A 14,145-nucleotide genomic window follows, 5' to 3' on the forward strand; every position below is an offset into this window, starting at 1 on the left:
CGAAATCTGGCTGAAGGCTGTCAGAGCAAAATACGACGGAATCGGCGAGCCGTTTCAGGGAGTGGATTTCGACCAACTGCTCTGGAATTATGATGTAAGCTTCCTTCTCCCTTGTAGTTTTTATTATCCCGTTAAAGCTAAGGGCGGAGCCATGTTGAGAGGTTTATTTTCCATTATTGTTTTCCGCCCAGTTTCCGTGGTTCACTGACTGGCCTCTAGGCAGTGACGGATGACCCTTGTTGTCTCTTTGCTGAAGAGCTTATTGCCGCGTACCCCGATGCGAAGGTGATTCTAACCACGCGGCCGAGTGACGCATGGTTCAAGTCGATGAAAAAACTAATTCTCGAAATTTTGTCCTGGAATTCCTGGCGTTTGCTCTGTTTCTTCGACAGGGAGTTTTCAGCTCCGTACCAAGCTCTTCTTCATCGTACCACTTCCGTTTTATCGAAAGGTCGTCCTCCATGCGATCCGTCCTCCCAAAACGCTTTTATTGAATCTTTTGAGGAGCATAATGAGCGTGTGCGTGCTGCCGTACCAAAGGAAAGGTTTTTAGAGTTCAGAGCAGACCAGGGTTGGGGCCCATTGTGCAAATTCCTTGGGGTGCCTGTCCCAGAGAGTAGATACCCGCATCTCAACTCGGGGAAAGATGCGATGCAGCTGGAGCACGACTTGTATTGGTCTCGGTGGTATTGGGTTGGCCAGCGAATGGGAAAGAAGGTGGGAATAGTGGTCTCCATACTGACTGTGGTGTGGATTGCCCGCAAATATCACTCCTGAAATATCTCTAGAAATCCCCCTTTGTACTGAGACTAGTTGATACTCTCTGGTTGTGTGTATCATAATTTCGATGTTGCACAGCCTCTGAGGCCCGCTGCACATGGCCTCGTGAACTCGCTAGTTAGCTGTGCACGCTGCACACTCTGCATCAAGGTGTAAAACCAAGTCGCATGAAAACTCCTCGCTTTCCAATTCCCTTTGTTGAAGCTACGTGTTCAGTGGCTAATAATGAATCGTTCTTCACAGGCTAACCGCCTGTTGCCTAGTTAGTTCTGTTCCTTTGAAGAGCTCGGGCAGCTGAAATGCAGTGTTTATCATCTTAGGCCCCCTGCAGGCGTTTTCTTAATATTTTAGTTACCCTGATGAAAGGTTTAACAGGAAACAAAGAACACCCATGTAATTTGCAGCGTTCGAAGGGAAGGATTCGAAGAGCCTCATAACTTGGATAACTAGTTTGTTAATAGTTAGCTAGTTACACCGTTTGGCTGTCAGATTATCCGTGGGCGTAGATCTCTTGGATCTTACCCCTCCAACGGACGGCTCGGGAATAGATGCCCTGGCGATCATGCTGGATAGCCTATTCAACGCGACGAGTTAGTCAAGTTGAAGCCCGCAGAGTCGAGATAGACTCACTAATGATGCACGAAAGGATGGGACCGGATTGTTGCTCCTCGGGGAAGCAGGCCATTTGCAAATCTGCCAGCAGGGATAACTAACTAAAAGAATCCGTGTGGTTGAAGACTCGACAAGTATTGTATACCCGCATCTCTATACGCAAAAGTAGCTACTCAGTTGATGAAGCTGGGGATCTGATGGAGGAAAAGAGCGAGAAGACAAGTGAATTTGTAGGAAGAAAAGTCGAGTCGTCGGATATTGCCTAAAGCGGTATCTCCAACGTCCTCTGATCGCTCACACTGTAAAACACTGCAACTTCGCGTATCTAAACAACTTCATCACCATCAAACCACCATTCTAGCATGTATAGTGCAGATACCACTTATCTTATGAGTAGGTACTCCATAGTTACTGTCCGGCTCGCTCGCTTCGGAATCTACTAACAAAGCTGCTGGAATAGAGTCCCGCGGTACATCTAGAGACACCCCCCAAGTCAACTACTTAGTTCTGGATTAGCTACCGGCTTGCCGCGATGCCTCTGCTATATAACTCGCTGGCTGCAGGCCTTCAAAGTTCCCCGTACCCACCTGCAACCCAAAGCCCTTTGATAGCCATCGAACCTACCGGATCACGCAATACGGGATACATCGAGATCGGAACTGGTGTTAAGGTGGAAAGGCAGCGAAAGCCCTGGCCTCGCGCTGAAAGTACAAATGCTGGCTTCTTCTCCCTGCGTATTTTAATCTTGCATCCTCATCTTTTCGCTTGTCCACACCCGGGTTTTTACGTACGCTTGCTTCTCCCTGATCGGTTGGTAACTAGCGAGCAAGAGGCCATATCCCTACCCTCATCCTACGTCCTGCCCTCCCTGGCCTAACTACCCCGCCTCGACGTGGCTCTGGCTTTGTTTAAATACGGCTGTCGAGTCTGCAATTGACCAGTATAACTTGATCTCTGATCATTCTCATCTAGTTTCAGTTGCTGTTGTCTCTACATAGAGTGAATATCGCTCATCATGGCTTCTGACAACCGCCGTTTCGAGACTCTTCAACTTCATGCTGGGTAGGATTAAATTTAACCATTGATTCGCATGGCGCAATGCATACTGATGGAATAAATGACTAGACAAGAGCCTTGTCCGGCTACCAATGCCCGTGCTGTCCCGGTCTATGCTAGTACTGTTAGTTGAACTACGGATGCCGCTGCTCCTCGAGAATCTAGAATACGCTTTTGCTTACTCTTCCTAGTCCTTCACTTTCAAGAACTCTGAACATGCTGCTCGGTTATTTAGTCTGAAGGAATTTGGCAACATCTACAGCCGTTTGATGAACGTACGCATGGCCCCCCTTCCCCGCTCTAGTTTTCTTACCTCCAATTGAAAAGCGAAGTGGCTGATTGGCGCATGACTAGCCCACCGTCGACGTCTTTGAAAAGCGTATTGCTGCCTTGGAAGGTGGTGTAGCAGCTGTTGCTGCATCTTCCGGGATGGCAGCTCAGTTTATGGCCATCTCCGCTCTCGCCCATGCTGGTGACAATATTATCTCTACCACCAACCTCTATGGAGGCACATACAACCAGTTCAAGATATTCCTACCCCGTCTAGGAATTACCACTAAGTTCGTCGAGGGAGAGGATCCCGAAAAGATTGCTTCGTTGATCGACGACAAGACCAAGGCTGTCTATGTCGAGACCATTGGAAATCCACGATTCAATGTGCCTGATCTCGAAGCCATCGCAAAGGTTGCGCATGATAGGGGCGTTCCTCTTATTGTAAGTTGATTGGCTGCGCATAATTTAAATAGGGAATAGGGGGAGCGTTTTAGAGGCTGACGGTTCCAGGTTGATAACACCTTTGCAGCAGGAGGTTATTTCTGCCGTCCCATTTCCCACGGAGCAGATATCGTCGTCCACAGTGCCACCAAATGGATTGGAGGACATGGCACGACGATCGCCGGTGTAGTCGTTGACGCTGGCACTTTCGATTGGGGCAAGCATGCTGCTCGGTTCCCCCAGCTGGTCGAACCGTCTGAAGGTTACCATGGACTCAAGTTCTGGGAGACCTTTGGCAAAGTCGCGTTTGCTATTCTAGTCCGCGTCGAGATCCTTCGCGACCTTGGCTCCGCTCTCAATCCCTTTGGTGCACAGCAACTGCTGCTTGGTCTCGAGACACTCAGTCTGCGAGCTGAACGTCACGCCTCCAACGCTATGGCCCTCGCTAAGTGGTTGGAAAAGCACGAGAATGTCGCGTATGTATCGTATCCTGGCCTCGAGAGCCACGAAAGCCACGAAACGGCGAAGAAGTATCTCAAAAACGGCTTCGGCGGCGTTCTGTCAGTCGGAGTCAAGGGTGGTGCAGCCGCGGGTGTCAAGGTTGTCGACGGATTCAAGATGATTTCCAACCTCGCCAAGTAAGTCCATCTCGGATACTCCGTAATATCAATTCGATAGTGGGTTGAGGCTAATGTTTGTATGCGGTGACTAGTGTGGGCGATTCGAAAACGCTGGCCATCCATCCATGGTCGTCAACCCACGAGCAATTGACCGAAGACGAACGTCGTGCTGCTGGTGTCAGGGACGACGGCATCCGCATCTCAGTCGGAACAGAGCATATCGACGACATCATCGCTGACTTCGAGCAGTCCTTCGCCGCCTGCAACGCCGCGCTTGCCGACCGTACTGCGTAGAGCGCACCGTCGTCGCCGTCGTGGTTATTGTAGGAAAGGAAAACCGGGTGATACGTTAAGGGAAGCAGACGACCAACGTAAATAGCCAACTAGTTATATATTTCTCTGGCTCAGCCAGCCCCAGCTTGAGCGATAGAACGAATGACGATGCATGTGAAGTGTTCGCTGGCCTGTCAGCCGCCGTCTCTATCTCTCTCTCTCTCTCTCATTTTTTTTCCTTTCGGGTAGGCGACGTCTCAGACACTTCTGCTAACTCGGAACCAGCCAGTCCAGTTACAGCTGGCCCCAGCCGAGGCTTGCATCGTCGCAGCGCAAGTACCGGTACCCGCGCCGCCCCCGACGTCCCCAGCGCAGGCCCACCAGGGTGCAAGTACCGCTTCGCTGGCAGCCCCCGCAAAAAAGTACCTGCCGAAGCCCATGTGAAGGGGCGAGGAGGCCCCAGTCGCAGAAGTACCGGTACTTCCTCGGCGCAAACACCAAACGACGGGCATCGGCCGCAAAGGGAAATCTTCGTCCATCAATCTTCTTCCTCTCTGCTCCATCACCTGCATATACTCCTCGCTCTCCCTCCCTCCCTCGTCTTCTTCTTCTCCTGCTTCCTCCCTCCTGCTCCTCTGCTTGAATCCGTGGTGTGGAATGACCGGCTAGTTATCCTTATTGCTCGCCGTCTTAAGCTATTCGTCGCTCTGCGTACTGGTGCGTCCATGCCGGCTCCCGTCTATTAATTCCCTTCTGGTGCCACGTCTGCAGCCTTAGCTCTTCCATGCGCATGTCCCCCCAAGCAGTTCCGGAGCGTCTGTCAAGCTAACAGTGAGCCTGGTGGCCGTTGTAGTGACGGGTTAATCCTCCCTAATATCCATCTCCCTAGCATTCGCCGTATTCGACCCTTTAGCGGAGGACAGAGACAGGAGACTGCAAAATCCGTTGGGATACCGGACAGCTGGCATTGGCTATTGTTACGGCCGGCGTCGATACCTACATTATACCTATCCTCTAGCGCTGAGACACGCCTGCCGCCGCAATGCTCTTTTCGTCCGAACCAGCGCTACAGGCGGCTGCTGCGCAATATAGCCAGCAGCCGCCCAAGGGGACTCCAGAGTCCGTCCCGGTGCCGAACTCTGAGCTACCAGGCCGGAGCAAGGTGTATCGGCACTGGAAGGTCGGCAGCAAGGAGCTACCCAAGACCCTCGATCCAAAAGTGAGCCATACACAGATCTATACACTATTGCGCTACAGGCAGAACGCCAGAAGTCTCGAGCCTATTTTCTTTGTTTTACGAAGAAGCGCCTTTTTACAATGATAATGCGATATGTACTGACCTGCTCTTCGTTTCAACAATAGGTCCGCACATGCCATGATATGTTCGAGTCTTCCGGTTCGTTTGGCCCCCTTTGTTACACATAATGTGAGTTCCAAGAGAGCTGTTTGGCTAATTTCAATCTAGCCTCGTTATATCCAAAACGGCCTTGTCTCGGATACCGTCCTTGGATCCCCGCCACTAAGAGCTATGGACCCTATGTTTGGATGGACTATCAGACCGTGCAGAAGCGACGGGCAGCCATCGGTGTTGGCCTAGCTGAACTCCACGAGCGCATCGGGGTCCAGGGTCGAAACTATGGAGTTGGTCTTTGGTGCCAGAATCGACCGGAATGGCAGCTTGTTGGTGAGTTTATTCTCCCTATGTCCGATGCAGCGTTGTAGCTAACGGCATATTAGATCTGGCTTGTATGTCTCAGGGAATATTCTCAGTCTCCATCTATGAGACCCTTGGTCCAGAAGCTACCGAGTACATCATCCAGAATACTGAGCTTGCCTGTGTGGCCTGTTCCTTGCCACATGTCCCAACGCTGCTTAAGCTGAAGCCCCGTCTTCCTACCTTGAAGTTCATCGTATGTCTTGAAGACCTCGATTCCGACGAGCCCCAGGGCCACACCAAGCGTGATATCCTTAATCCTATTGCCAAAGAGCTTGGCGTTACCATTTATACTCTCAAGGAAGTTGAGGAGCTAGGAGCATCTCTTAATCGCCCTTACACGCTCCCTTCACCGGATGATATTGTCACCATCAACTATACTTCCGGTACCACTGGTTTGCCCAAGGGAGTTGTCCTCACCCATGCAAACGCCGTTGCTGCTGCTTCCTGCTCCCTGAGCGCTTTCCCACAGGGCCCAGGGGACGTCGCTTGCTCCTATCTACCGCTTGCTCATATTTATGGACGTATGATTGAACAAACTCTTCTCTGGGGTGGCGGCCAAATTGGATACTTCCACGGAAACATTCTCGAGCTTGTCGATGACTTCAAGCTACTGAGGCCGACCGTGCTTGCTTCTGTTCCACGTCTTTACAGCCGTTTCGGCGGAGCTATCCGTGCCGCGACTGTCGAACAGCCTGGCTTCAAGGGCGCTCTCTCGAGGCATGTCGTTGCTACCAAAACTACCAATCTAGTCGACGCCAAACCACAAGACGCCACCTACAAGCATTCAGTTTATGACAGGATCTGGACTAAGAAGGTCGCCGCTGGACTCGGATTCGACCGCATGAGATGTATGGTCTCTGGCTCAGCACCTCTCGATGCATCCCTCCACCAGTTCCTTCGAGTTGCATTTGGTACCAATATTGTCCAGGGATACGGATTGACTGAAAGCTACGCCATTGCCACTTGCCAGGGCAACCATGACTTGACTGCTGGCCACTGCGGCTCCGTTGCTATCGCTCAGGAAGCCTGTCTGCTCTCTCTCCCTGAGATGGACTACTCTGTCGATGACAAGCCATATCCCCGAGGTGAATTACTGCTTCGTGGAAACACCGTGTTCCGGGAATACTTTAAGAACCCTGAAGAAACCGCCAAAGCTATGACGGAAGACGGATGGTTTCGCACTGGAGATGTCTGCCAGATCGATGAACATGGCCGATTCCACATAATCGATCGCCGGAAGAACTTGCTGAAACTTGCGCAGGGCGAATATGTATCTCCCGAGCGCCTCGAGGGCATCTACCAGAGTTCTTGTCCATACATCGCGCAAGCGTTTGTTCATGGCGATAGCATCCAGTCGCATCTCGTCGCCATCCTTGGCGTTCAGCCTGACATCTTTGCTCCCTTTGCCAGCAAAGTGCTGAAGAAGCAGATTGCGATGGGCGACACCGAGGCCCTGAAGGCTGCCGCCAGCGATGAGAAGGTCGTTCTCGCTGTCCTAAGGGATATGGAGCATGCTGCTAGAGTGAACAAGCTCTCGGGCTACGAAAAGGTGAAGAACGTTGCTCTTATGGTTGATCCATTCTCTATCGACAACGGTCTATTGACTCCTACGTAAGTTTCCATCAACTATGGTTTGATATCACCAGATGCTAACAAGATATTCCAGCCTAAAATTGAAGCGTCCTCAGTCCGTCAAGATGTACCGTGATATCTTTGATAAACTATATGCCCATCTTCCTGACCTCTCAGCAGGAAAGGGGGCTAAGGCTAAATTGTAAGGGGCAAAGGGTAACAGGTGTGAAGCGCCACGTTAGACATGTTTTTCTTCTTGTATCAAGTACTAGGGTAGATATTGTTATTCGGTATATAAACACAATATGATATCATTACGTAGTTCATACTCCACACGGGAGATATATCCAAATTACAGGCACCAATTGCCAGGCTTTTGAAAAGAATCAGGCCCAGGTCTCGTGTTCGGTGGCATCACTGTAAAATTAACAGGACGGAGTATCCGAGGCAGTGCCAAGCCAAAGAGAAAGAGCCGCCCGCCCAACCCTCGTCGGAACTTTGAGCTTCTCGCAACATCAACAATCTCGCTGCAACGGAGTACACAAGGTGGCAGCCAGCAACTCCGCCGCCATGCGTTTCTCATATTCGTCCGTCCTGTTTTCGCTCCTTGCTCTATCCTCCAACGCTCTCTCCGCCGCGTCCTCACTAACGGTCGCACTCCCATCTTCCGTCCGAATCGGCTCGCTTCCGTCATCCACCTACGCAACGCTCACCACCATCTCTCAGCCAAACGGACCTCTAAAGGCACCATTATCCCACCTTTCGACCTTTGTGTTTAATGATATATCGCTTCCGACAGCATCTACGGGCTCCGAAAAGCCGATATCATACCTCCTGGATATCCATTCGAAAAGCCATGTCTTCGCGCCGTACAGAGTCGATGTCTCCTCGGAGACTGGCAAGATCATCGGTGTCTGGGGGACTTACCGTGGTAATCCATGGGATAACAAGGGAGCCGAAAAGATTATCTCAGGCGGCGATTATGAGCCTGGAGTAGTCGTTGTGGAAGCAAAGGTTCTCGCGAAGAAGGACTTTTACGAGCAAAGAGAGAAATGTAAGCCCTCCTCCCCCCAATACGTGTTTTGCTTCAGTCGTGAATGCCTTATATCCATTGAGCAGGAAGACTAATCTTTTTTTTGGTTTAGTTTCTCCATTGGCATTGCTCAGGAACCCCATGCTTCTTCTCGCCATCTTTGCCTTGGCCGTTACGTTTGGAATGCCATATCTCATCGAAAACAGTATGTATATGTTGCATTTTCTTTTTTTCTACACCTTCTGTTACTGTTACTTGTTCTTTGACTGAACCTAACTATGAGAATCAGTGGACCCTGAAACCCGTGAGGAGTTTGAGAAGCAGCGTGCTGCAAAAAGAAATAAGCCTGCCAACCCTGCTCAAGGGTTTGATCTGGCTGGTTGGATGGCCGGCACAAATCCTAACCTGATAGATACTGGAAATCCGGCAGCTTCTAGTGGACGAGAGCAAGAATCAGCCGCAGCAGCAATGCGAAGAAGAGGCTAAAATTTGGTGTTTTGGATGAAAATCTTTTTCCAATGCTACTCCATACCTTATACTAAAATACCGGGCATGATATAATGATACCAAAAGCACGCAATTGAATGTGTTATTGTATGTTCTGAATAAAAACTCAATCGTATTGACTGAGAGCGAAGGCTCATTGCAGCCCAAAGCTCAGACAGTTGGAGTGGTACCACCCACACTGATATCGCAAATATTAATCTTTCCAAATAGGAAGTTAAGCGACTAGGATACGTTATAAATAATGTTCTCCATCCATACCACCCTTTGGCCTGAAATACTCCCTACTTCCACTTCGATATATTTGTAAGATAAACGTCTGCCCCACATTCTGCATATCCGAGTGTGAAGACCATTTACTCGTACCTGAGCCACAGATATATAACCTCCAGGGGTACATATTTCTCTAAAGGTCATGGACAATATATCCTGGGTAGCTATAATATAAACGGTTGAACGGCTCTAGTGAGAAGGGTTGGCAGATAGTAGCTCGCGCTAAAATCAACCAATGGAAGCTTCGGACTCGGATTATCTTTTCGCCTAGTGGCGCTTATGCAGCCTAAATTTAGACATCATCTGCGCCGCACTTGGCGGGTTCCCGGGTCTTATATAAGCCAACGGATCCCCCGGATGGTTCGTTCATCGACAGTTTCAGCGCGGATGGACGCGAAGGGTTGCGTCATCGACAGGAGAACGCCCTATTACAGAAAAGTCTGTCCTTCGCCCCTTAAGTATCTTTATAGGTCTTGCTAACGCCTGTCAAGAAAACATATTCCCAGAACTGGCCGACCTCATATCAGGTGGACGATCTACTCGGCGCTTACCGCCATATGCGCGACCTTCACGATGCCGGAGGAGCACATACCCAGTTCAGACGGGCAGCCAGTCCTGTCTGAGCAATCTGCTATTCCTATAGACGATCACGATCCGGACCAGGCCAACAACGACAATATCCTTCCCTTCGGCCTTGCAAACGACGTTCCTTCAGTGGTACCAGTCTGGCTATCCGAAAGTTCTAAGTCCTTCCGCTGGGGCTGGGTGCCACTTCCGTTGCGCAAGGCTGGACGTGCAACAGTGAAATGGTTAAAGGGCCCAGACCCGCCTCATGACCTACGATTTGAACCTCTCTTCCCAAGTATTCAGGCAGCTCCTGTTCTCTTCTTGGAGCAATACTTCCCGAAGAGAAAGCAGAAGATATTCTTATTACTGGGACTTTATTTCGCGTGGTTTCTGTCATGGGGTCTTGTCCTACGACATTCAGCATCTTCAGGCCATATTGAAGGATATGGAATTCCGAGTCCAATAGGTTGCAGTGCGAACTACTGGTGAGAATCGCTGACCCCGGAGATTTTGTCTATCCTTCTCGTACTTATCGTCCTCTCCGCATAGGACCAACGCTCATCGTTGTGGCTTAAACGGCTATGACTGCAGGCCTTTTGAAGCCTCCTCGTTTGCCTTCCGGTGCCCGGCTTTCTGCACAAGCACAAAGCTACTCAACCCTTACATTGTTGGCAATCAAACGCTGAATTATCAGCCTCTCATCGTTGGCGGTCCTGCGCCGGGAGCTCCCGAAGAAGATGCAATATATCGTGCAGATAGCTACGTTTGCCAGGCCGCAATACATGCTGGGGTTGTTTCTGGTGCCAACGGAGGATGCGGTGTTGTGCAGTTGGTAGGTTCCTCTGACGAGTACTTCGCTAGTGAAGCGCATGGATTCAATTCCACCGGATTTCCATCCAAGTTTCCCAAGTCATACAAGTTCGTGAAGTTAGAGGGGAAAGAATTCAAGTGTCCACGGGATATGAGATGGGTTCTACTCGCCCTCACCGCAACCACGCTCGCTCTTCTGTCTATATTCACCACCTCACCTGCCGTTTTCTTCTTCAGCACGTTCGTTATCCTCATCATGCATGTGGGTCTCGTCTCAGACCCGCCTGGCGTTGCTGGTATGGCCGAACTACTCTCCATGCTATTTTCCCGTCTTCTACCGGCCAGTTTCATTGCCTATGTCCTATACCTATACTGCGCAGTACCGCTACTTAAACCGCTCTCCTCTCCACCGATGTACCAGATCACCAGAACTATCTTATACCTAGTTCCAGCCTTCATCGGAGCTCTCAACAACTACACTTTCGCGAGTTGGATACCAATTCAACGCCTCACCCCACATGACATACAGCATCAACCGGGTGCTCCTCTTGCATTGGCTATTGTTTTGACTATCGTCATCTCTATAGTCCTTACCCAAGCCTGGCAGATACGCCAGGGAGGCCTATTTTTCCACTTCATCAAAATTTATCTGGTCATCGCGATTTCAATATTTATCCTGCTTGCTCTTCCGGGACTACGTCTACGTATCCATCACTACATATTAGCTATTCTCCTCATGCCTGGGACTGCTATACCTACTCGACCCTCTATTATATACCAGGGCCTTCTCCTCGGCCTCTTCGTTCATGGTGTTGGAAGATGGGGTTTTGCATCCATAATTGAAACCCCCGATGCACTAGGGGAGATTCCGGGCGTTGGTACTTGGTGGGGTGCTACCTCCCCAAACATCACCAACTCATCCGCTACAGTCTCTCTTGCTTCGCCATACGAAAGTCACTATTTCCCCGGCAATGGCAATATTACATTCAAGCTATGGGATCGGAAGCTAATGAAAGAGCTAAATGTTGACGGTGTTAGTGTTCTTATTAATGATGTCGAACGCTGGCGTGGATATGTGGATGAAACCAAAAAAGGAATATTCACATGGCAGCGTCGCGGTCGTCAGGGCCTAAGTACTAGGGATCTCAACACCCTGTCTACACTCGCACAGTCTCCGTCGAGAAATTACCATGACAATGATGATAATGACGACGACGATAATGACGATGAAATATATTTCCCACCCCAGGACTTATTCTTCCGGTTTGCGTTTTTGCGTGGCTCGACCGCGGGGCTATACGGTGGTGTTGGTGTTTGGTTAAAGAATGGGACTTGGGTGCCCCCACCCTCACCAAGAACATGAGCATAGAGGATGTTATTCAACTATCTCGAGATGATTATATTTGGCGTTTCTGGGCCGCTGAATCGCTTGCTAGACCCCTTCTTGGACCATTAGATTTTGTTTGATATTGATTTGTTTATTTGGGGTTATGGGTAGCTAGATTAGAACTTGAAGTTGGTAAATGGTACATCTTGAACCAGAGAGAATTGCTATAGTTAGCTGCTCCTTCCTGTTTCAACTGGAATGGGCATGAATACAAGTCCTTTAACTTATGTTTTGTTAGCTCACCTTAGAAAGTCAGAATAAAGTGATGATTAATAAGCCAAACTTAAACCTTATTCTGACGTCCATGGACGGATCGAGGAAGGGCGTTACATTCCCCCGCTGTCAGCATATCTGCAATGTCAGCACTTTGAGAACTGCTAACACCTCCCATAGTGATGTACTATGACAATGCATAAGGTTTACTTGGCATCTCGATCCCTCGATCCGCTATACCCGTGTTCACTCGTGACAAAAATGAGCATCCAGGGATGTTTTCTCAGGACAGTCTTCTCAACCTTGAGATACCCTTATATCCTGCCTCAATAGCATCAAATGCAGCTCAGTCCTATATTTTCATTATACTGAAACATGGGGGGCCAATGATCCAAGATGGGCCAACCGTTTACCTACCACGAGGTTCAAACTGACTCCGATATTGAGGATTCATTTCGGATGAAAAGGAGATCGAATCGAAGTTCAGATCGTCGATGTTGGGCAGCACTCTTCGTGTTCTTACTCGGAATAACAACTCTCAATGCTATAGCAGTCTGGAAGCTATGGGATCTTAGCAAAACCACAGCTTCTCACACACATATGGCATCACACACTCACTCTCCTTCCACCCTTCATTCATCCGTACCGTCATCCACGGAACCCGAACCGATAACAAATTGTGGCAAGTCGCGGACAGAAGCCATCTCTCGCGGTTGTGTCCTTGATATCATGGCTGGGGCGTGGCTGCCAAAAATATGTTACGATGAAGAGCTTGCGCTAGATGTTCTTTCAAACTCGACAGACCTAGCGAAGATTGGAGGAGCTGGGCCTCTCCCTTGGTGGGAAGACCATAATCATACCATTCCTATCGCTGCCGATTCGCTGAAAGATCTTGATTCACTGGTTGCAAATACCTGGGAGCCATACCACTCTGCGCACTGCTTGTACAATTGGCGCATATTAACCAAAGCAACGAAGCGCGTGAGGTGGGGAGAAAAAGGAGTATATATCCATACGCAGGCTATTAATTTCAACCATGTTAATCACTGTAACGAAGCCCTTATTACCCAACCACCAGGGCTAGGGAGAAAGACGCAGGTTGAATTTGGGCTTGGGACATGTGTTCGCTTGGATAAGGATTGAACTCTCAATGTTTGACTTCGTTGTTTCCACTCCTAACAATTCCGTGATGTAAAGTATCTCCCTGCTTAATTCAGAGTTTACAGAACGCAAATACAAAATTATGACTTCTAATCCCATGGGATACGCAGTGTATGATAAATTCCCGGGGGTGGAAAGGTCGTTAAGCAATAGATTCCGAGGTAATCTCTAGTCGATACGATCTTGGCTTCCTTATATAGATTCTCGATAACTCGAAAATAAAGGTATTGATAGACTGGCAGTTATAAGTACTAGACAGCCAAAAAGACTTATACAGTTAGGGGAGATTGATGTGGACTTATAATTCTTTAATTTAGCGGCTATATTGTCTAACCTTATGTCAACACTGATGTGAAATTTCTTGATATGCCATGTTAGCCCTCGCAGGCCTAACATACAAGCCAAAATTACCCTATACTGCAGTCTACGCATTCTGCACGTCATTTCCGTAATCTTCATCGTCCTCCGCAGCAGGGACATAGAAGCCATAGTAAGTGTTAGCGCCGGCGTCGGTGGCTGGGGTTTCACGGCGTGCGATCTTTCCATAATCTTCATCGTCATCCGCAGGAGGAATATAGATGAGATAATCACCTTTCCTTGCCGATGTTCCATGGTGCTCAGATTTCATGATGTTGGCATCCTGACAAGGGACTATCAGCATATTCAAATATTTATAGCATCAAGGAGTATACTTACCATCACAGGAGCAGCATAGGCAGAGGCAATGGCCATAACAAGTGCCAGAGTGACAGAGAGTTTCATTTTGGCTGATATGCTTTATCTGAATATTTGATGAGATAGTTGTCGTCGCAGTTGAGTTGTAAGGGGTAGTTGATGCGGGTATGATTCTGAA

The 14,145-nt window shown here is 49.2% G+C and overlaps 7 protein-coding genes across 9 annotated transcripts; 5 read left to right on the forward strand and 2 right to left on the reverse strand.

Moving 5' to 3' along the window:
• Positions 1 to 549: 549 nt before the first annotated feature.
• On the reverse strand, positions 550 to 879 carry TERG_12590 (uncharacterized protein; the record flags this gene model as incomplete). The annotated part of the gene is made up of 1 exon (XM_047751532.1): positions 550 to 879. The coding sequence occupies one exon, from the start codon at positions 877 to 879 to the stop codon at positions 550 to 552; it is 330 nt and encodes a 109-aa protein (XP_047607358.1).
• A 1,528-nt stretch (positions 880 to 2,407) lies between these two features.
• On the forward strand, positions 2,408 to 4,076 carry TERG_07777 (O-acetylhomoserine (thiol)-lyase; the record flags this gene model as incomplete). Its single annotated transcript, XM_003231429.1, has 6 exons — positions 2,408 to 2,454; positions 2,518 to 2,572; positions 2,640 to 2,723; positions 2,803 to 3,162; positions 3,232 to 3,800; positions 3,875 to 4,076. 6 exons carry the CDS (start codon positions 2,408 to 2,410, stop codon positions 4,074 to 4,076), a joined length of 1,317 nt encoding a protein of 438 aa, XP_003231477.1.
• A 1,021-nt stretch (positions 4,077 to 5,097) lies between these two features.
• TERG_08952 (uncharacterized protein) lies at positions 5,098 to 7,550 on the forward strand (the record flags this gene model as incomplete). The annotated part of the gene is made up of 5 exons (XM_003231430.1): positions 5,098 to 5,274; positions 5,418 to 5,451; positions 5,521 to 5,739; positions 5,793 to 7,383; positions 7,439 to 7,550. 5 exons carry the CDS (start codon positions 5,098 to 5,100, stop codon positions 7,548 to 7,550), a joined length of 2,133 nt encoding a protein of 710 aa, XP_003231478.1.
• Positions 7,551 to 7,823: 273 nt separating this feature from the next.
• On the forward strand, positions 7,824 to 9,485 carry TERG_08953 (uncharacterized protein). Of its 3 annotated transcripts, XM_003231431.2 has the most exons (3): positions 7,824 to 8,398; positions 8,490 to 8,582; positions 8,667 to 9,485. In XM_003231431.2, the coding sequence occupies exons 1-3, from the start codon at positions 7,915 to 7,917 to the stop codon at positions 8,861 to 8,863; spliced, it is 774 nt and encodes a 257-aa protein (XP_003231479.1). In that variant the 5' UTR covers positions 7,824 to 7,914; the 3' UTR covers positions 8,864 to 9,485. The 3 variants fall into 3 exon arrangements, with proteins under 3 accessions (XP_003231479.1, XP_047607360.1, XP_047607359.1); XM_047750614.1 differs by having other exon boundaries at positions 7,824 to 8,582; XM_047750613.1 differs by having other exon boundaries at positions 8,490 to 9,485.
• Positions 9,486 to 9,727: 242 nt separating this feature from the next.
• Positions 9,728 to 11,894, forward strand: TERG_07779 (uncharacterized protein; the record flags this gene model as incomplete). Its single annotated transcript, XM_003231432.1, has 2 exons — positions 9,728 to 10,206; positions 10,271 to 11,894. The coding sequence occupies 2 exons, from the start codon at positions 9,728 to 9,730 to the stop codon at positions 11,892 to 11,894; spliced, it is 2,103 nt and encodes a 700-aa protein (XP_003231480.1).
• A 633-nt stretch (positions 11,895 to 12,527) lies between these two features.
• TERG_07780 (uncharacterized protein) lies at positions 12,528 to 13,274 on the forward strand (the record flags this gene model as incomplete). The annotated part of the gene is made up of 1 exon (XM_003231433.1): positions 12,528 to 13,274. One exon carries the CDS (start codon positions 12,528 to 12,530, stop codon positions 13,272 to 13,274), a length of 747 nt encoding a protein of 248 aa, XP_003231481.1.
• Positions 13,275 to 13,716: 442 nt separating this feature from the next.
• On the reverse strand, positions 13,717 to 14,054 carry TERG_08954 (uncharacterized protein; the record flags this gene model as incomplete). The annotated part of the gene is made up of 2 exons (XM_003231434.1): positions 13,717 to 13,932; positions 13,989 to 14,054. 2 exons carry the CDS (start codon positions 14,052 to 14,054, stop codon positions 13,717 to 13,719), a joined length of 282 nt encoding a protein of 93 aa, XP_003231482.1.
• Positions 14,055 to 14,145: the final 91 nt, after the last annotated feature.

Source organism: Trichophyton rubrum (assembly GCF_000151425.1).
Source record: "Trichophyton rubrum CBS 118892 genomic scaffold supercont2.11, whole genome shotgun sequence".
NCBI classification, from domain to species: domain Eukaryota; kingdom Fungi; phylum Ascomycota; class Eurotiomycetes; order Onygenales; family Arthrodermataceae; genus Trichophyton; species Trichophyton rubrum.